The 21409-nt window shown below is 34.5% G+C and overlaps 4 protein-coding genes across 4 annotated transcripts; 3 read left to right on the top strand and 1 right to left on the bottom strand.

Annotated features, from left to right (window-relative positions):
- Positions 1-753: 753 nt before the first annotated feature.
- On the top strand, positions 754-6553 carry ercc1 (excision repair cross-complementation group 1). The gene is made up of 9 exons (XM_084421185.1): positions 754-909; positions 2302-2682; positions 3496-3599; positions 4939-5038; positions 5228-5304; positions 5446-5545; positions 5656-5727; positions 6103-6171; positions 6338-6553. The coding sequence occupies exons 1-9, from the start codon at positions 847-849 to the stop codon at positions 6401-6403; spliced, it is 1032 nt and encodes a 343-aa protein (XP_084277311.1). The 5' UTR covers positions 754-846; the 3' UTR covers positions 6404-6553.
- Positions 6554-7291: 738 nt separating this feature from the next.
- On the top strand, positions 7292-11397 carry LOC311298993 (uncharacterized protein). The gene is made up of 10 exons (XM_084422376.1): positions 7292-7426; positions 7687-7834; positions 8003-8153; positions 8235-8492; positions 8570-8716; positions 9889-9961; positions 10193-10346; positions 10509-10671; positions 10749-11009; positions 11109-11397. The coding sequence occupies exons 1-10, from the start codon at positions 7381-7383 to the stop codon at positions 11256-11258; spliced, it is 1551 nt and encodes a 516-aa protein (XP_084278502.1). The 5' UTR covers positions 7292-7380; the 3' UTR covers positions 11259-11397.
- A 1747-nt stretch (positions 11398-13144) lies between these two features.
- On the bottom strand, positions 13145-15621 carry rabl3 (RAB, member of RAS oncogene family-like 3). Its single transcript, XM_084422153.1, has 8 exons — positions 15544-15621; positions 15158-15249; positions 14948-15077; positions 14716-14830; positions 14392-14542; positions 14202-14273; positions 14031-14069; positions 13145-13820 (listed from the first exon to the last, which is right to left on the bottom strand). The coding sequence occupies exons 1-8, from the start codon at positions 15587-15589 to the stop codon at positions 13764-13766; spliced, it is 702 nt and encodes a 233-aa protein (XP_084278279.1). The 5' UTR covers positions 15590-15621; the 3' UTR covers positions 13145-13763.
- Positions 15622-16017: 396 nt separating this feature from the next.
- Positions 16018-20946, top strand: dnajb11 (DnaJ heat shock protein family (Hsp40) member B11). Its single transcript, XM_084422421.1, has 10 exons — positions 16018-16178; positions 16660-16816; positions 17742-17839; positions 18114-18246; positions 18428-18570; positions 18654-18736; positions 18850-18907; positions 19061-19172; positions 19579-19738; positions 19874-20946. Exons 1-10 carry the CDS (start codon positions 16105-16107, stop codon positions 19936-19938), a joined length of 1083 nt encoding a protein of 360 aa, XP_084278547.1. The 5' UTR covers positions 16018-16104; the 3' UTR covers positions 19939-20946.
- The last annotated feature ends 463 nt before the right edge of the window (positions 20947-21409 follow it).

Raw genomic sequence — 21409 nt, forward strand, 5'->3', positions numbered from 1 at the left:
TCTGTGGGACCCATGATGCTATGGCACGGTGGCAGGACGTCCCGAAACGCCATCCACATACACACACAAACAGGGTTAAATGGGCAATACACAGATGTCTGTCAGACTTTGGGTTTCTTAATTGGATAACCTCTAACATTATAAAAACATTGAACATGATGCTCTGAGGACTGAGATGAGATAAAAAAAAAGTCATGAATGAGACTTTAGTCAATGTCCATTAATGATAATTTTTCATATTAAAGGAAAAGAAAGTACCATGCTACTGCAAAAGTGCCAACTGATAATAGGAGGCACTGGGGCTAGCTGTCACATGTGGAAGTTGTCACAAGGACTATATCTGTAAAGGTTTAATCAAGTGTTTTAAATTATATAAAATGAGTTATATATAGTATATGAAAATAAAATGTCAAATAAAATGGTACAAATGTATTATTTAAAATATTATCAGCTAGCAACAACCTTCAGTCTGAAATGTAGCCTAAATGACCGTATTATAGGCTATACCATATCAACTATGGTAAATGTTTAAAAACTTACGGAAGTACAATATTGTTTAAAATACACTTTTGAATAACATTAAAAATCGGCAGGCTACATTTGGGACACCGTGTGTGAAAAGCATCGTGAAAGTATTAAAAACATCTTTCGAATAATGTGAGCAAATATAATAAATTCCGGGTTTGGGCGCCATCTGTCGGGTAGTACAAGTAGCGTCTCCGTATCGATCGATGTTTCTGTGTTTGACACATTTGTCTGACACTGTTTTGTTTTTCTGCGATGGCGGCAGATGTGCTGCTAGTATGTTTGGTTTCTATGATTTGTGCAGTCACTGATAACTTATAAATGGAAAAAAAGAAATTCAATATCAATTTGGACGACTCGGCGTTCACAAAGGAAAGAAGTCCGGTGGGTTTTGTTTCCTTAGCAGCTAACGTTACTATGATTGTGTTGGTATGGTGTGTTGTAGTAGCAGAGGTCTTAATAACTGTGAGTATGGAGGTTCAAACCTCACCAAAGTCCATTCATACATGAACTATCACCACTGATATTAAGCCAGGGGACTTAACCTTACTAAACAAGCACGATCTAAAGTTACCAACATGATGAGCTACTTTCACACAGCAAGTTTGCACACTGCAAGTTTGGCCATAACAAGGTGTTGATGACTCAATTCATACTGATGCATTGCATCATGTTGCACACTGCAACAGTCTAACTAACATATAACGTTACCACTATCGATCAGTAAGTGCAACACTCAAGACAGAACTTAAAATAAACCACAACAAGCTGGATTCATACATTTGATCCATATGACAGTTCACTCAAAATTACAGTTTTATCATAATTTACTTACCCCCATGTTTATCCTTTCCAAACCCATATGACATTTTTCCTCAGTGGATCATAAACGTTGGAAGATCCTCGCATTACGGAGGCCCTAAGAGGCCATGCATTATTTTTTTTAAAACGCCCCTCGTTATTTTGACTTAATTTTCTCACTTAGAATAGCGAGCGAGAGAGAACACATCAAACATCATTATTTAAGCACAGTTATGACTGTGCATGGTTTGAGTATATAAAATCTCCTAAACACACTTTTTGATATTTAAATTAAATTATTTAGATTTTGTGGTGTTTTCCCCTTATATCTTATTTTATATCAACCATGTTCTTGACTGACACTGTTGTCTCCTTAGGAAACAAGTAGGCAACAGTAACTTGTGGGAATGAAATGTTTTTGTGTGTGTGTGTGTGTGTGTGTGTGTGTGTGTGTGTGTGTGTGTGTGTGTGTGTGATGGAAATGATGCCATAACTGTGGGGTCATCTTAATTTTTCAAATATGTATAAAAATAAATTTTCACAGTAATAGTTTTATTTCAATCATTGTTTGGATCATCATAGTAAAACATGTTCTACAGATCATCATAGTTCTACATTTCTTCAACATTTTTTCAAAAACTTTTAAAATGAATGTTTTGTAATGCATTTTCATAATCTCACTAGAACAGTCTTTTGACAAGGTTAAGAAAATCTATACATAGAAGGCATTTGAAAAGTTCATTTTCAAATGCTTTTCATGTGTATATTTTTATTGTTTTAGCCTTGCCCAACACCTTGTTTTTTAATGACAGTTCTAATGTAATGTTCAAATGACAAAAATAATAAGTTGCAAGAGATGAATAAAATAAAAAATGCTGCAGAAGAATATATGGCACCTTTAAGATTACATTAAGTTATTCAGATGGCAATGTCTCTGAAATGATGCAAGTATCCTGGTTCCTTTTATTCTCACAGGTGGCATCGTTGTTTAAGGCCAAAGATGGTCAAGTCGAGGCCTCAACTGTTCCAGCTCCTGGCCAACCACTGTCCTATGCAGAGTTTGTTGTTCAGAGCAAAAACAGGGGGCTTCAGGGAGCAGCTCATGGATCAGAGAAACAAATATCTGCTGCCCAATGTAGGAACGATGCCGCAGGACAAAGCAGTGTAAACACAGCTGGAAGCGGCTCAGTTAGTACGGCATCCACAGACTCAGGAAAACCCGAGACTGAACAGCAGGGACCAGCAGAGGTACCAACAGAAGATCAGACGAAAGAGGAAGGTCAGAGTTTGGAGAGTCGTATCATTCCTCCTCATCTCTTAGGATCTGGGAACAGTATTATTGTCAGTCCTCGACAGGTCTGTATAACGCATGTTCATTATCTATCATTTTCCTATCTTTAAAAGGTACGCTCAGTATTTTTCCCCCTAATTTTAAAATTGTTTCCCTTTATTCTCACATATAAAGAATTGTATAGTAATATTGTGTTAGATAAATACTCTTGTGTGAAGTAGCAGCATATAATAAATTGACTTCATGCTTCCGTGTCGATAAGTGTCAGTATTAGTCCAAGACCATTTGGAAGAAGAAAAGCCATTAAAACATATCGTTCAAAAGTTTGGGGACGGTACGATTTTTTTATGTTTTTGGAAAAAATATATCTTATGCTCATCGAGGCTATATTTATTTAATCAAACATACAGTAAAAATATTAATATTGTGAAATACACAAAAATATGAAGCAGCACGGCTGTTTTTTTAACATTGATAATAATACGAAATGTTCTTGAGCAGCAAATCAGCATATTAGTATGATTTCTGAAGGATCATGTGACACTGAAGACTGGAGTAATGACGCTGAAAATTTTGCTTTGCCATCAACGGAATAAATTACATTTTAAAATATATTCAAATAGAAAAGAGTTATTTTAAATTGTAATAATATTTCACAGTATTACTGTTTTTGTTTTTTTGTTTTATCAAATAAATGCAGCCTTGGTGAGCAGAAGAGACTTCATTCAAAAACATGAAAAATCGTACGGACTTTTAAACGGCAGTGTAAATCAAAACTTACTGAATGCACCTTTTACTTGATTTTTAATATAACAAATATTAAAATATAACAATTAAATATAGAACTTGATTAAGATATGTTTTTAATCTGTATACAGAGAGGCAACCCCATCCTAAAGTTTGTGAGAAATGTTCCATGGGAGTTTGGAGAAGTGGTGCCAGACTACGTTTTGGGACGGACAACGTGTGCTCTTTTTCTCAGGTTGGTTTGTGGGTATATGTATAGTATCAGTGGGATTATTTATAATATTACAGTTGCCAATGTTTCTTCTTCAAAATAGGAATCCAAATGTACACATTGAAAAGCTAGAAGCTTCAGGACACCGATGGAGATAAATATGGAAACAGTGCTGTCACTGTTTTCATTGTACACACTTGAGCCCAAGTGTACACGTCTTGTTGGATTTTAATGCACTCAATCATGGAGGAAAGAATAGGTGGTAAGGTATTTTTTTTTTTATTTTTTTTGTCCTTTTTTACAATTTTTTTTTGTTGCAGCACCTCTCTTCCCAATCTGTCAGTAACACTGTTTAGTTCTTGTCTCTATGAAGCCCCTCTTTCCAAAAAAGCACAATGAGCTCTGATTGGTCAGCTGGACTCGTGTTTTGTGATTGACAACCGTTTCGAGTGTGTTTCGATTATTATTTAATTAAATTAATTAAAATTATTTAAATGAGAAATATAGTGAATAGTGAGGAATATATATACTCAAGACTACAATGGAGGCGTTTCAGGGAGTTCAGAAACAGTGCTTACTGATATAGAAAATAACTCCTTTTTGAGTGGACTTTGTGCTTTGTAACTTTGCATGTCTTAATATTACAGACTAAAGAAAGTTGAAAATGTAAGAAAGTATAATAGGTCTTCTTTATGTTTATGAAAATGCCACTTTTATATATGTTGCCAGCTCTGCTCTATCCTTTATTTGCTTAGTTTAATGTTTGTCTAAGACAAAGTACTACTTCAATGTGTTTTTTTTTTTTTTCTGTGTGTGTGAGATGTGTGGCTTTTGTTATCAAACCAATTACTGAACATCTGTGCAGATCTTTTAAATAATATTTCATAATACTTCATTTCTAATGGCAAATCAAGTGTTAAATGATAGAAACATGGTTTCCAGCAAGTGTGCGTGCACTTTAAACTCGTTAAATGGAATCGTCTCACTTAGTCAGGTGTGAAACCACATCATCCTCCATCTCTCTTTGCAAAGAAAATTAGTGAGAATTCAAGGAAGTAAACATGTTGTGGGTGACTGTAATGATTGGTATGACAATACATTTTAGACAATGTAGAATCAGCTGAGAAATGTTAATTAACAAATGCAATTTGTAATTGGATTTTTAATTTTATGTATATGGCTTTTGCTTATGCTTTTTGTGTTTAATATATGAATCATTGCAGAAGTTTTCAGCCCCTTAACCAGTGGTTTCATTTGACTGAATTACAAATTCACTTTTTTAATAGTGTTTATATTACCGAAACATATATCAGTACTATATGGGATTTTTTAGTTTCTCTTTCTCTCTCTCTCATGACCACAGTGTGCGTTACCATAATCTGAACCCAGACTACATCCATGAGCGTCTGAAACAGCTGGGACAGAGTTTCACCCTCAGAGTGTTGCTCATCCAGGTTGATGTGGTGAGTCTGTCTGTTTCACTCACACTTGCATTTCTTTGTTCTTTTGTTGTGTTATTTAAATCTCTTTCTGAATGAAATGCTAAATAAATAAATGCTGGCTTAGTGCCTGTTTTTGAAGTTTTAAGCAGCTTTAATTCAGTTAGAGACTGCTGATGTTCATGTCCCATTTCTGTGTTCCTCATTTATCAGAAAGACCCTCATCATGCACTGAAAGAGCTTGCTCGAATATGCATCATGGCTGACTGTACCCTCATATTGGCCTGGAGGTAAGGGGATAGTTCTAAATAATCAAGCTGAAGGGGAATTTCCTGAGTGGCTTGTGTAAATATGAGCTGTTAAAGTTCCTGCTAGTTTTTAGTGCTTTAATTTAGTTCCTTTAACTAAACACACCTGTTTGTATGTGTAAGTCCTGAAGAAGCAGGTCGGTACCTTGAGACATTTAAATCCTACGAGAAGAAACCTGCGGATCTTCTGAAAGAACAAGTGGAGAAAAATTACCTGTCCCAGGTTAGAGCCCAAAAATCAATTTATACATCTGAAATTATTATGTATGGTTTCTTTTAATCAAACACTGATGGCGTCATTTCTATAAAACGCACGTTCTTTTTATTTGACAGGTTACAGATTGTTTAACCACCGTAAAGTCTGTCAATAAGACAGATGCCATGACTCTGCTGTCTACTTTTTCTGTAAGGAATACTTTTCCTTTAGATGTTGCACATCTTATTATTACTTACACTACCATTCAAAAGATACTTTTTCTTAAATAAATTATTAGTTTTATTCAGCAAGGATGCATAAAATTGATTTCAGATAAATACTATTAAGAATTATTAAATACAAATATTAAGCAGCACAACTATTTTTAACATTGATAATAATAATAAATGTTTCTTGAGCAGCAAATCAGCATATTAGAATGATTTCTGAAGGATCATGTGACACTAAAGAGATTTCTTTCAAGAACATTAAAAAACCTTACAGACCTCTTTTGGATGGTAGTGTACATAAAAAAACTTGAAATACTTTTATGTTCTTATATTGATGGTATTTTATCTCTTCAGTCTTTGGAGGGCATCATTAAGGCTTCTAAGGAGGAACTAGTTTTGTGCCCAGGACTCGGTCCACAGAAGGTGTGTAGGGACACTTTGATATCATATTTTGAACTGTTGGCTTTATTCGTAACGTAGCATCGTACTTTGATAGATTTTTTTTTTTTTAACAATAAGTGCATTTGACACTTTTAACCAATCCAAGGGTATGTGTCTTAATCACTTTTCCTGATTGTGGTTCATTTAGGCAAGAAGGCTTTATGATGTACTGCACCAACCCTTCGTAAAGACCAAGAAGAAGGAAAGCGGATAAATCAGAGCTGCAATTTACAAAATCACTGTGTCTTAGAGTCTTTGGTCTATGATGATATGTGGCCTTCAAGTGGGGCATAAACAGCCTCTTAAATTTTTATCACTGGTGTTTATGAAAAGTTCAATAAATATCAATAATATTTAAGAGTAATTGTGTATTATGTTGATATTTTAGAGTGGGAGGTGAGGTTCTATTATAACCCCATGATTCGTATTGCAACTGGAGAAAAACCTGTAGAAATCAGTCATATAAGAAAAAAATGGATGGAAACTTGTGGTCACACTCAAATAAAAATAGAAATAGGAATTAGGGCAAACTGACTGTGTTTGTGGTAGTTTGTGGGCCAAAAGTTGATGGCCATCACATATGCCACAGAAAATGTCATCATACCAGCCTTTCCTGTCAAATCACAACTAAGCTAGTGGGAGGTTTTATACTACACAGTGATGAATTGGAATCTTCTTAAAGCTCTTTTGCATTCATTTAATGTGAATGTTATATTTTTTCGCATAATCCTTAAAGGGAAGTCCACCCAAAAATGAAAATTCTGTCATCATGCTGTTCCAAACCTGTATGACTTTCTTCTGTGGAACATGAAATAACATACTTTGAAAAAACAACAACAACAAAAACAGTTTTTTTTATCCATATAATAGAAGTCAGTGTTCACCCAAACTGCTTGGTTATTAACATTCTTTGTGTTCTACAGAAGAAAGTAAAGTAATACAGGTCAGGAACAACATGATGGTGAATAAATGTCATAATTTATGAACCAATGAATGAAACAAAATGAACCTTAATTTTTCAGTGAACTGCACCCACTGTGCTAATAATATAAGCATTTCAGAACCTTCCCCTACACCTTTCCGTTGTATACTTTCATATGCAACAGAGAATATAGGTCAGACAGTATAAAGGCAACACTGAGAGTCAAATGCCTTTCATTTTCCATTCGTGTATCAGCACATTTATACATCATGCTGCTCAGCGTCGGTCTCCTGCTTTCTGTCCTCTCTCTGTCCGGTAAGACATTCACATCTTCAAGTAGATTGATTTGGGTTGGAATATTTTAATGAGATCCCATTTGTTTTTTTAGACTTATGTACATATCCACATTTTTGTACCAATGGCTTTCAAACAGTTTAAATCATTGTGATATATTAGGAGAAATACATCAATAATAATAATAAGCTCATAACCATTTTTCTTGTGTTTTTTGGTCATATTTTCAAGTTAAACTAAGTTTAAGTAAACTCTAGTTCCCATGATATCCTCTATCACAGGAGGGTTAGAGAGTGGTATCGTAGGAGGCAGAGAGGTTAAACCTCATTCCAGACCATACATGGCATCTCTCCAGTATAAAAGAGAACATTATTGTGGAGGGATGCTGATTAAGGATGATTATGTGCTGACGTCAGCCCACTGTTTGGAGTAAGTATGCATCCATATATCCTTAATAAACTGGTTAATATGTAGTATTCAAAAACAGTTGATTATTAAACTGATTTAAAAAAGTTAGGTATTTTAGCCTTTATTTTGTTTGTAAGGATGTTCTGACATGATGCTTTAAAATAACCTCAACATTAAATATTTTCACAGTGTTGAAAACATCTACTACTTAGAAGTTGTTCTGGGAGCTCACAATATCAGACAGATCGAGAAGAGCCAGCAGATATTCCAAATAGAGAAGCACATCCCACATCGCAATTATACAAAAAATAACTTCACCTATGATATTATGTTACTAAAGGTATTCATGCTGCTCAGATTGTGCTTGTGCTCAGATTGTGCAATTTTTGTATTCTGGTATTCACTGATTGATATGTTACAGTTGAGGGCCAAAGCTGTGCGGAATAAGTTTGTGGATGTTATCGATCTACCTAAGACCATTGAAAATGTTCCCGCCCGTGTGGAATGCTCCATTGCTGGCTGGGGTATGAAAGAACCCGGAGGAGAAGCATCAAGGGTTCTGCGGGAAGTAAACCTCAAATTGCAGTTCAGCTTTGAATGTAAAAACAAGTGGAAGGACTATTTCAACTCTGAGAAAATGATCTGTAGTATCTCCGATGGGAAAAGGGCTTTCTGTCAGGTACTGAAATGTCACTTAGATGATTAACAAAAAATACTGGCAGAATACATTTAAGCCTTTCATCTGTTTCTTTCTAGGGTGATTCTGGCAGTCCTCTCTTTTGTGACTCTAAAATTCAAGGGATGGCTGCATACACACATCCTGGTAACTGTACATCCAAGGAGTATCCTGAGGTCTACATGAAAATATCTGCCTTCCTTCCGTGGATTAGGGAGAACATTAAGTGATTGAAACAGCATCGAAGTTTTGGCTACTCCCTGCTGCCATTTCCAGGTTTGTTTTATTTTTGAACTTCATAAAAAAATTTTTATAATAATATATATATATACTAATAAACAAACTTTATTTGTCTGTATTGCCTCCTTGGTTGTTTTCAGGGAGGATCTAGGTCCACTAAGAATCCAACGAATCCAACGTCAGATTGATGTTCAAGGATAACTGTCGCCAAAATGCAACCTAGGGTCTTTTTGTTAATCTACCCGAGGCAAACTTTAGTTTAAAAGCATAATTAGGATGGAAACGCCTGTATTTTTGATTTTGGTCAAATTGCCTTTAGTACAGATACTCAAAATGTGTACTTAAGTACAGTACTCAAGTAAATGTACTTTGTTACTGTCCACCTCTGCTTGCATACTGTATGAATAAAGTAAAAATAATCTTATCAAGCAGATAAAATCAGCTGTAGAAATTTGGTTCATATGAAGCTACAGAACATTGTTCATTGTTGATGTTGAAAGACATTATACATTCATTGATTGGTCCTTCTAGGGTCATAGTGCTAGAGCCTAGGCCAGAGACTATACTATAGGCACCATTATATATTTTATAAGATGTTATGAAATTAAAATGTCCATAAAATTGATGTGAAGTACAAATGCCATTAGAAGGCCAGCAACAACCTTCAAAATATGATTTATAATTAGAAATAACCCACTTTTTGTATGTTACAAACATGCTCTCTATTAAAAAGAGAAATTAAAATGTCTTTTAGACCTGTAACTTTTTGATGTCACACATTGATATTTTATGCTTGCCACAACCAACGTCCAGTCATTGACTATGAATAAAAATACTATGTACACAGTCAGTCAGTCAGTCAGTGTGGGATCACTATATGACACCAACACTATAATAAACCAACAAATAATTTGAACAAACATGACATTTGGAATCAAGGTACTTTTTATTGTATTTCATTTCTAATAACAGTACACTTAATTGAGTAGAGTATTTTATTACTCTGTAACTCAAATGTAATGATTCCTGAGTTATGGTTGCTTGCTATTTTGTGCACACATTTTGTGGTTTGAGGTAAGAGGGGAGGAGATACAACTAGTGAGGCTAGTGAGTGGGTCTAAGTATATTATTGATAGCATATGCACACTAATGCTTTAACACAGGCTGTTGCAGTTGCAGTTGCACCATGGTTCTATACGCTTTTCTTCTTCTCCTTGGTATCTCTGTGGCTGGTAAGATATTATTCATTCTTTTCTTCCTGAATTCACATTGTGCATCATTTTACAAGAGCATAACATCTGAAAACTCAAAAATTGTGAAAAATATAAATGAAAATAAAAAATATATTCAAATATAAATGAAAATAAAATAATATACTTAGAATGCAAATTGTAAAAAGTATGTACATTCAATACCTCCTTAAATAGTCTGGTAATGGTGTGTTACTTCTGTTTTTGTCACAGGTGGGATGGAGAGTGGTATTATTGGTGGAAAAGAGGCTAAACCTCATTCCAGACCATACATGGCATCTATTCAGCTTAAAAATAATCATCACACATGTGGAGGGATGCTGATCAAAGAGGATTATGTACTGACAACGGCCCACTGTTTGAATGAGTATGTCCCAGGATGTGTGTGAAGGATTATTTATGATGCTTTTCAAAAAGTTATAGCCTCAAGACTTTTAGCTTATCTATCTGTCTCATCTATCTGTAATTCTGTGTTTTAGTTATTCAAGTGCTTCAAGGCTTACACAGTTTTTAATTTGTTCCCTTGCAGTGCCTTCTGTGGACCGGACCACTTTGAGGTTCTTCTGGGAGCTCACAACATCAAGCAGGACGAGAAGAGCCACCAGAGAATCCCAGTGATAAAATGCATCCGACATCCTAAGTTTCAACCTGATAATGAGAAGGACTACAGCTATGATATCATGTTACTAAAGGTATTTTCATCTTCACTCTGTGACTCTATATTATGCGCTTTGCTTGCACTCTTTAAATTATTTTCTGTTATTTGTAGCTGAAGAAGAAAGCCAAGCTGAATAAATTTGTGAAAGTTATGGCTCTTCCTAAGAAAAAGGGAAAAACATCAGCTAATGTTAAATGCTCAATTGCTGGTTGGGGGTCAATAACCCCAAAAGCAGTAGAGGGATCAAATGTGTTGCGGGAAGTCACTCTTACACTGCAGGAGAACTCAAAATGTGAAGAAATGTGGCAGCAATACTTCAACTCTGAGAGAATGATCTGTAGTGTTTCAGATGGGAAACATGCTTTTTGTCAGGTATTATATTATTATATTATGTTTTATATTATATTATATTGTATTATATTATATTATATTATATTATATTAATGTTTTTCCTCTGTCCTTCTTCATTAGGGTGATTCAGGAAGTCCTCTTATCTGCAAAAACAAACCACAAGGAATCGCTTCATATACCTATGATGGTAACTGTGTAAATAAAACATATCCTCAAGCTTATGTAAAAATCTACTACTTCCTCCCCTGGATTAAAAAGAACATTGGTTAAAAAGTCTGCATATCTCTGCTAATTACCTGTTCTGCTGCAACTGTCAAAACCCTATATGTTTAGCCAGTTTGAGATTATTAATAAACAGGTAATAACACTTGATTTCTGATGTGAAGTATTTATTCATTGACCATATAAAACCCCTTTAAATAAACTGCAATATTCATTAAGTCATCCGTTTAGATCACCAGATGTAGGAGATGACAAGGAGAAGCTTATTTTAGTGGGATAAACAGAACAAACATTCATTCATCAATAATAGTTAGTTATAATTTAAATATATTGTTATCTATAAAGACAGTCAGTTCAACAATGAAAAGTAGCCTGATTGCAGTATTGTGTACTTCACACTTTTACAACTTTGCTTAAAGTGCTTTTAAATGGGCAGAACAGAATAAAATACATTGCTTTCCCTTAATAAAAAAATAAAATAATAATTATGTACTTGCTTTTTAATTTATTTAAATCTTGTCTCGGTTATTTGTGCCCTGCTGTTCTAACTATAATATATGACTCCTTGTCTACTGGTTGTGCCAACAGCACTTAAAACTGCGGTCACTACTGTATTAAAAAAAGCAAAACTGATTTAAACAATTTTTGCAACTTTCGTCCAGAGGGTGTTGTTACGTCTCATTAATGGTTAATAATTTGTTCGAGCCCCTTCTATCTGGGTTTAGGAAAATGCATAGCGCTGAAACAGCCTTGGTTAAAGTTGTCAATGACTTATTATCATATGCTCCAAAACTGTGGATTTCTCTCCCAGCTGACATCAGGGAAGCAAAATCATTACATATTTTTAAAACTTGTCTTAAAAAATTATTTTAGAAGTGCTTTTACTTGATTTGTTTTTCTATTGTGTTGTTTTTGGTTATCTGCCTTTTATTATATTTACAGTGTAATGTTATTTTATTGTTGTGTTTGACTTTTTGTAAAGCTTTTATATAAAGTGCCATGAGAAAGTAACTTTTAAAGGGGCTATATAAAATAAATGTATTATTATTTCATTTATAATTACTTGTGTGGGGTTTAGTGTGCAAGTGTGTGATTGTTTCATACTTTTTAAATTAGTCTGTTCCTGCTAAAACCAGGTGTTGCTCTTGTGATTGCATACCTCTTTGCTCCGAGTAGCGTAAAAAGTCCCCCTATGAAGCCCCTTTGAAGTGTGTGGTGAGGTTAGGAGGTGTGTTTGAGCCAGAGTTTCGAAAATTCTAGTTAGGTGTTAACATGTCTACCACCATCTCTAAGGAAATGCATTTTTTACATGTTGTTCTGTCTTATTTGAAAGTGTATCCGGTCACTCACAACCAACTACTCTTAAATACTTTAGATAAAGCTGATTCAACTATTTTAAAAAAACACGTTCAAATCCCACTTGGGCAATGAATGGGGGTCTAACATCTATTTATTTATATTACAGATGAATATCCGAGATGATACAAGTTTATACTGTAGGTTATCACATGAAGTAAAATGTGATTCATGCTTTCTTATCTGATAGTTGACTGAATTACACCAAAGCATTTTGAGGTTGGTAATAACATGAAATGAAATATTTCTACATTTAATAAAAAAAATCGGACTATAAATGTTTAAGATTTAAGAAAATTACATGAACTACATTATTGTCTGTTCAAACAGGGATGGAAAAATGCCAGCTAATGTGAATATGTTGTTGGCTGTGCTGGGGTACTAACTAACCACGAAGTTCATCAAGGGTGCTGCAGGAAGTCACTCTCAAACTGCTGTTCACTTCAGAATGCAGAATCATGTGGCATCGACACTTGATCTCAGAATATAGGACATGCAGTGTTGCTATATGTTATATATAAATACTAGGTTGCTATATACTATATAGCCTATAAAGAAGTGGAAAAGAGGACACTAACAGAGTTTATTGAAATGCATCTTTATTTAATGTTGTCTCGAGTAAAGAGTTCTGTACATGCACAGTATTAACAGCTTGCTAATATAGCAAAGGCTTATTATTTTTAAATTACAAAGATCAACAATAAAAACTGTAAATCTATGATTTCTTGTATTCCTTTCAGATGATCCTAAAGATTAAGTAGAAATGGTTTATTTAATAAATTAAAAAAACTCTGCCATCTCACTTTAGATGATACTATAAACATAGATGACCTTTTACCAAAGAAAACAAGGGTCCATGTCACCTCATTAGTACAAACAGTAAACATGAGAAGGGGGAAAAATGGGATATTTCCAATTTAGGATTATTGTGAGGTTATCTCAGTCCTCCTATCCTCAAATTCCCAAAGTATTGATTTCAAATTGCTATTGAACATAAAATATGAAAATACAGACAATCTCAGAATATGAGATACATGTGAGTAAACTGGATGTTAATGTTATTTATTTGCAAAAAAAAACATTCCCTCAAACTAATTGGTCTTTGCAGAAGAACATGATGGCAGAAGAATATGCATAATATGCTTATTCAGATTATGAACAGGACTAAACCCACCAATCTAAAGTATATGTGTACACTCAATCACTGTGCAGACTCTTGAAATTAAAGCGCCTCCTGTCTGTGAAACTCTGCATCTAAGAAGAAAAAAAGAAAACAATAGGTTGCCAATTAACAAAATAATTATTCCACAATAAAATTAATTATAAATTAATGACATCTACAATTTGATTTATAATCTTATAAGTGATTCTCTAAAACTACTGCAAAACAACATTATTTCAAATATGCTCATTTGTGGCTACACAATTGAAGTCACATGTAAACAAAGAAAAGCACACAATCACCTGGCTAGGGTCTCTTGTGAAGTATCTCTTCTCTATTACCTAAAAGAGACACAACATATATACATGTTAATACACTGCACAGAGATATATCAGACATTTACTCACAAAATGACAGAGAATCATTAGGGTCAAAAAAGGAAATACAGACTTTAGTTTAATTAAAGTTGCTACCTTGTCAAAAAAACGGCTCAGTTTAACAGCATTTGATGATCCGGCCGCAAGATACCGTGGATTTGTACAATCCTGGGAAAAAAAGCAGGAAAAAGCTCAGAATGCATAACGGACAAGTTTTTTTTTTTTTTTGGCTTAATATTATGTTAGTTTAGGTAAAAACATTATAACAGCACTAAAAGGCACACACAAGGTTAATCTCTTCCGCATTAAAGTCTTCAGACAGAAAGGCAGTGCGGGTCAGGACATCATTCCTCTTGTTTTCCGGGATCTGATCAAATTTGGTGCCAATTAGCAGGAGAGGAACTGAGTTCTCTGCAAACTGTTCTCTATCATAATCTCTGCAAGTGCAAAACATCAAAATGAACTTATTTCAGCATATCTAGGCAATTATAGACATAATCAAATATTCTGTATTCTGATTTATTTACCACAAAATATAAGCATTGTATTTCAGCTGAAGAAATGCTTGATGCAATCATTCTAACAGAATCAGAAGTTAACCTTGACTCACCCATTTGATACAATGATGCCAGTTGGAGAGGAGTCTTTGCTCAGGGCCTCCAGTGACCAGCGGTACAGATTCTGGGAGGATTTCTTGTTGGTCAGATCATGAACTAAAATAATGCCTGCAGGAAAAAGACAAACATAGTGATTTAGCATTAAAGAAGAGTCATTGCAAATGTTCCATCGTCTTTTTGTGCACATGAAAATACAACTTTTAATTTTTGTGTCTGATACTTAACCATTTACAGAATTGTAAAACACAGCTCTAGAGCTTTTAACACTGCTGGCACTGCCAACAGATCCTCCAACGTCCCAGAGTTCAGTGTAGTACGTCTTCTCGTCTGGAGTGCCTTCTCTGTAGTCATGTACCTGTGCAAATAATCAAGACAGGTTTTGCTATGATAATAACACAGTTCATTAATAATAATTACTGATAATTTTCACTGTACCCTGACGTCCACTGAGCAGCCTACAGTCCATGAAGGATTCCCCAAAACTTGATTCTGGCAAAGTAAATGTACAAGAGAGGACTTCCCTACTCCTGTCAACAGACATAAAATAACACTGATCAGAGCCAGAGGAGGGTGACATATCGAGGCTTACAAAGTATCTCTGTACAACATCTAGCAGCTAAGTGGGATGAAGTTCCTCGTGATAGATATTCTCTAATAATAATAAACATAATACTAGTATTGCAGAAATCCAAGCTAATGTGGCAGGCTAATACCTCCAGCTTGAGTCGAATATTATACAACGCGGTTACATTTTAAATTTACATTCACATTCTAGGTTACAGAGATGAAGGTCGATAGATTATTTAGATAATATTTATTACCAGAATCTCCCAAGACCAACACTTTCACCCTATCCAAAGATGCCATTTCTTTCCGGAAGTACACTGTGTAAACTCTCTGCACGGATATGAAAACAAAATAAAAGTTGCGCACAGAACGAAATAGTGATAATAAAATAAAATAAAATATAAGTATTTGAATAAAGTATAAATGCAAATAAATAAAGTTCCATCTTATATTTAGTAGTAGCTCTTGTGGGATATTCTGTATATATATTCCGAATTTATAATAGAATATAATACAATATAAACAATATAATATATTCTAATATATAATATAATATATTATAATACAACACAATATAATATAATATAATATAATATAATATAATATAATATAATATAATATAATATAATATAATATAATATAATATAATATAATGACGTTTTCTTGACTCAGTGAGTCTTCTTTCGATAGAACTTTTATAAAACTTCCTTTTTAAAAAGAGGCGGGACTTGTGACAGAGCAGGAAGAGGCTTTTTGATAGACATCACAGAAAGCCGGTGTGTTTTATTGGACTTCTGAAAGAAACACAAGTACCCATGGCTGTTAGAGGAATGAAACTGTCGAGTGTGTGTTTTCTGCTTTTATATTTGATAGTGACAGTGTTGGCTGGGTAAGTGAATATCGTGTTATTTTCATTGTTTAGGTTCAGTGCATTATAAACTCACTAACGTTACTCTGGCTGGTACACATGTTTCACTGTGATTGGTCTACGCCACTGTTCATGCATCATGCTGATGAATCTCGCCATAAACTACTTTATATAACCTCGTTATTTATTGTAATTTAATGTGTTTATTTAAAGGCCGGAGTGTTTTTTAAAAATAGGACATAGTTTTATTTTTTAATTTTTAAGTGCCTACCGATAATTGCTGTAACAAGGCTGCAGCTTGTCATCGATGCCACATGTTTATATACATTTTAGAAATATCTGAAGCTTTTATTGTGCCTTGGCTGATTTCCTCGTCAAGATTGTGTATGTTAAATAAACAGACATCCGTATCCATGTAACGTTAGCTGTATCTGTTCATCAATAATTTGAATGTATGAACTGATGTATGATTCAAAAGTTCTAAAATAATCTGTATTTTCAGGAGGGATTTCTACAAAATTTTGGGGGTTACTAGATCAGCATCAATTAAAGATATTAAGAAAGCTTACAGAAAGCTGGCATTGCAGCTTCATCCAGACAGAAACCAAGATGACCCAAATGCCCAGGACAAATTTGCAGACCTTGGAGCTGCTTACGAGGTATGGCTGTTTATGTTAAGTCATTTCACGTGGGGCTTTTTATTCGTTTTGACTACGCTTCATATGTTGAACAAATTTTTTTTTACTCCGTTATATATATTAAAATTAATGTGACTTAGTTTTCGTGTAAATATTATGCGTAAGCGTAACTATAATACAAATGTTTGAACTGGCTATGCTTTGTGTTACTAAAGCATCGCTAGACATATTTATTATTTCTGAACAAAACGTCAGTATGATGCCAGTCAATATGACAAGCATGATCGTTGTTGTTAGAAACGAACCGATGGAGCGATTTGATTGGTTGGAAGAAATGTGTGGCCGCCTCTGATTGGTTGAAACATCTGCTTATTTTCATTCATTTGATTTGTGACGTGGATCGCTAGTGTAGCTTGTACACATTGTAGCCTACAATATTACAAAGTTTAATTTTTACACAGTAAATGATTTATTGTTTAAAGGAAATTAGTCATTGGTCGACTTTATTGTAACATAAACAATATTGTAAAGGAATTTAAAAGCATACCTTTTTATTTATAAATAAATATTTTAAATATAACATGCAACAGTAATAATTAGACTTAAATAAATATATTTATATATTAAATTATGGATGATTAACTTAAGGATGAGTATATAATATGATTATGATTGTACATCTGAGTTATTTTTTCAGCAGGATGCTGATGCAGGCAAAAATGACTGTTATTTATCTGCTATCCAACATTTTGTATATTTCATAATATCTAATCATGGCTTTATACACTAAAGTGTCCTTTATGTTCTTCTGTTAAACAAAAATAATCTCATAAATGTAGAACAACAACTTCAGGGGGCAAAGTTAATTTCTGACATTGGCTATAAGTGAGTTGATGTTTTTCCAGGGTAAAAAAAACTATTTTCTTATGGTGCTTTTTAAACGCAGGTGCTCTCAGATGAGGAGAAAAGGAAACAGTATGATGCATATGGAGAGGAGGGGTTAAAGGAAGGCCATCAAAGTTCACATGGTGATATATTCTCCAGGTAAACAAGCCTACAATATTAAGATGGCACCCACCTAATTAACATTTTCTTTAACAGTTAACTGCTGATATTTTTGTGCATTTTTCCATTAACATTGTTTGATTTGTCAAATGAGCTTGTATTATAGATTTTCAAAAGTCTGATGCATAGTTGTTCATCTAGTTTCAGAAGCATGTCTGTTTGAAACAAAAATGTTGTCACTGTAACTGCACATTCAGTCTACACTATGTGACTGCACTGATATTCATATGTTTTTTTGTTGTTGTTTTTCAAGTTTCTTCGGCGACTTTGGGTTTATGTTCGGTGGAAATAGGCAGCCGGCCGGCCGGGATATTCCCAGGGGTAATGACATCATCCTGGATCTTGAAGTAACCCTAGAAGAGGTGTATTCAGGGAATTTTGTGGAGGTGAGTTTCTTTTTGTTCTTGATCCCTCTCCATTTCCTTCCTGATGTACTGTAGTATTCAGACCTTCTGTGTTCTTTTATAGGCTTTTGTTTGGCAGTGTACATAGTCACATGGTAATGTACAGTAATCTCCTTTTCCTTTTCCTGTCTTTCCTGTGTTTCCTCTCTTCTTCAACACGTAGGTGGTACGAAACAAACCTGTAGCAAAAGAAGCGCCAGGCAAAAGAAAATGCAACTGCCGGCAGGAAATGAGAACCACACAGCTAGGACCAGGTCGCTTCCAGATGACACAGGAAGTAGTCTGTGATGAATGCCCCAATATCAAGTAAGTTTGCCCGATAATCACTCTCACTTTGACTCACCAAGACGGTTCATGATTTTCATGAAGTGCTGTATCATTGTTTCCAGGCTTGTGAATGAAGAGCGAACACTAGAGGTGGAGATCGAGCAGGGTGTGAGAGATGAGATGGAATACCCTTTCATTGGGGAAGGTATAGGAAATAATTCTACAGATAACTCAGTACAGTAACACTTAATTTTATGAATTTGCTAGATACTGCAGCATGATTTATCAAGTGTGTATCTGTTGTTTGACTGACTTCAGGTGAACCTCACATTGATGGTGAGCCTGGAGATCTGCGTTTCCGCATCAAAGTTTTGAAGTAAGAGTAAAGTAATATCATATTATTGTGATAAGAATAATTAATTGAACTCTTGATGTATGTTTAATATACTTTCAATCAATGTTGCTGTTTGAAAGAGTGAGATTTAAAATTGAGTTTCAGTTTATCACATGTAAATTTTTTCTTGTCCAGGCATCCTCTGTTTGAGCGCAGAGGTGACGACCTTTACACAAACGTCACCATCTCTCTGGTAGAGGCGCTGGTCGGTTTTGAGATGTACATCACTCATTTAGATGGCCACAAGGCACGTTTAATCTCCCAGATTTTACTTTCAACAGATTTACTTTTTTTTTTTGTGAACTTTATGGTTATGTTAGAATGTAAAATTTGGCCTGTACATGATTTATTATGTATGTATGTTTGTATATATATCAAATTTAAAGTTACATTAGTTTTTTCACATCATGTACATTCATTCATGCACAGCAACTCATTCTGATGACATGCACCATTAAGGTGGATATCCAACATTTGCTAATAAATATTAGTATTGACAGGTACAGATTACTTAAAAATGATTGGTTGATAACCAATGTGAACACAAAATAATGTGCATCCCTAATATCCTCCTGTTGTCATGTGTCGTTGTGTTTGCTGTGTAAAATAAGGCTGTTCACAAACTCACAGAGACTCATCTTGTGGTCTTGTAGGTGCACATTGTGAGAGATAAAATCACTAAGCCAGGAGCGCGTATTTGGAAGAAGGGTGAGGGCCTACCAAATTTTGACAACAACAATATCCGTGGATCGCTCATAGTCACCTTTGATGTAGATTTTCCAAAGGAGCAGCTTGATGACCAACAGAAAGATGGTAAGAGAACATCTAGAGAATATAAAAAATGGGATTTAAAAAAAAGTTGTCCCTCTTCTGTGTGACTACTGTGGTGTTTCTGGATGTTTTTATGCATTTGTGAGTTAATAAATTCTACAAATCATTTTTTCTTAGGTATAAGACAACTTCTGAAACAGGCACCATCTCAAAAGATTTATAATGGACTGCAGGGATACTGACAAACCAGCCAAGTAAATCAGGACTGATTGCCCTGTCCTTGTCTGCCCTACACACACACACACACACACTGAGGAACAAGCAATGTTTTTTTGTTCTCAGGAAGGGTTGATGTTAATGTTTTTTATTTTTATTTTATTATTATTTTCTCCCTCATTTAAGTTTTTTAAAAGCCTTGTTTTCTCATGGAACGTATTTTTTTAAATTGGTTAAACATGCCACCCCCACCCCCAAGATTAGTTTTAATTTTAAAACTAATATAAAATTATTATCCCTTGTTTCCTATTTGGATAAGTAGTTCAAGACATTTTCCATCTGTTGGACACTAACTTTCTGCTATGACCTGTCAACCACTATCCACTCATGGATCAGCATAATGTTTAGTGCCAGTTGAGACCTGAGACCTACAACAAAAACAGAAAGAGGACTGAAACTTCAAACCAGAGGACAATTTTAACACCTGCCTCAGCACTGTATGTCTTCAAGACCTTTTTCTTCAGGTGTTTTAAAAAAGAAATGATTATATGAATGTAAGTTCATTGAACTTTCTCAACTTAGACTCTTCAGTCTTTGGTCTGCTTGTTTTAAAGAACAGATTTATCACGGTTCTTGCAGTTGGTGTAGTTTTTGTGTTCATCAAGCTACAAATCCTATTTGTGTGTGTGTGGGTGGGTCTGTTTTCTCTGGGGCATTTACTTGGGTTTTGAAGTTCAAACAGAAGACCTCTTCAACTGTACAGTTCAGTTCTTTCCTGTGAATTTTTTTATGTGACAGACTCACTTTCTTGTTTCTTTCACAACCCCTCCTGATGTTCAGCCCACTGGGTCTCAGTTTGTCACTTTCCTTTGCAGTTGTGTGAACCGCACCAGACAAAACAGAACAACATCTTAGTATAACTTGTCCACAAGTCGGGGAAATATAATTTGTCATTTCAAGTTGAAAATTAAAAGTTTCTAATTATTGTTAAAAACAATTTAAGTTATTAAAAAATTAATAACTTTATATGAAAACAGAGTATTTGTTTATTATGGAAGATTTCTATGTATAGCTTCACATTTTTACCTTGCTGTATTTCCTTAAGATTAAGGGATTACAGTGAAAATGTATAGTATTTCATCGTCTGTTAGGTAGGCAGCAACTGACTTGACCAGTAGATGGAAGCAAATAATAATCTCCAGGATTAGTCTTCTGAGTTTTTAGGATTGGTACTTTTATATATACTATTTTACATATCAAGTTAAATATGCATTATAAATTAATGAAGGCTCTAGAAAAATAAGGGAATTTTCTATTTGTATGTATGTGAGTAAAATTAACATTTTTGTTTTATTCTGTAAACTACTGACAAAATTTCCTCCCAATTTCAAAAATGGTCTTTTAGACCATTTATTTAGTAATAAATTACAAAAAAAGACCATGTCATGGCCAGCCCAATCTCCTGACCTGAACCCCACTGAAAACCTCTTGTTTGTT

This window comes from Rutilus rutilus (genome assembly GCF_951802725.1).
Source record: "Rutilus rutilus genome assembly, chromosome: 10".
NCBI classification, from domain to species: domain Eukaryota; kingdom Metazoa; phylum Chordata; class Actinopteri; order Cypriniformes; family Leuciscidae; genus Rutilus; species Rutilus rutilus.

Coding starts and splice junctions, on each gene's coding strand:
- ercc1 (XM_084421185.1), top strand. CDS start 847: ATGGAAAAAAAGAAATTCAATATCAATTTGGACGACTCGGCGTTCACA. Junction 2,683..3,495: donor TTATTGTCAGTCCTCGACAG/GTCTGTATAACG, acceptor ATCTGTATACAG/AGAGGCAACCCCATCCTAAA. Junction 5,546..5,655: donor AGAAAAATTACCTGTCCCAG/GTTAGAGCCCAA, acceptor TTTATTTGACAG/GTTACAGATTGTTTAACCAC.
- LOC311298993 (XM_084422376.1), top strand. CDS start 7,381: ATGCTGCTCAGCGTCGGTCTCCTGCTTTCTGTCCTCTCTCTGTCCG. Junction 7,427..7,686: donor TTCTGTCCTCTCTCTGTCCG/GTAAGACATTCA, acceptor CCTCTATCACAG/GAGGGTTAGAGAGTGGTATC. Junction 9,962..10,192: donor CCTTGGTATCTCTGTGGCTG/GTAAGATATTAT, acceptor TTTTTGTCACAG/GTGGGATGGAGAGTGGTATT.
- rabl3 (XM_084422153.1), bottom strand. CDS start 15,589: ATGGCATCTTTGGATAGGGTGAAAGTGTTGGTCTTGGGAGATTCTG. Junction 15,250..15,543: donor GTTGGTCTTGGGAGATTCTG/GTAATAAATATT, acceptor GTCTGTTGACAG/GAGTAGGGAAGTCCTCTCTT. Junction 14,070..14,201: donor TGAGCCGTTTTTTTGACAAG/GTAGCAACTTTA, acceptor TGTCTCTTTTAG/GTAATAGAGAAGAGATACTT.
- dnajb11 (XM_084422421.1), top strand. CDS start 16,105: ATGGCTGTTAGAGGAATGAAACTGTCGAGTGTGTGTTTTCTGCTTTTA. Junction 17,840..18,113: donor CATGGTGATATATTCTCCAG/GTAAACAAGCCT, acceptor TTGTTTTTCAAG/TTTCTTCGGCGACTTTGGGT. Junction 19,739..19,873: donor TGATGACCAACAGAAAGATG/GTAAGAGAACAT, acceptor ATTTTTTCTTAG/GTATAAGACAACTTCTGAAA.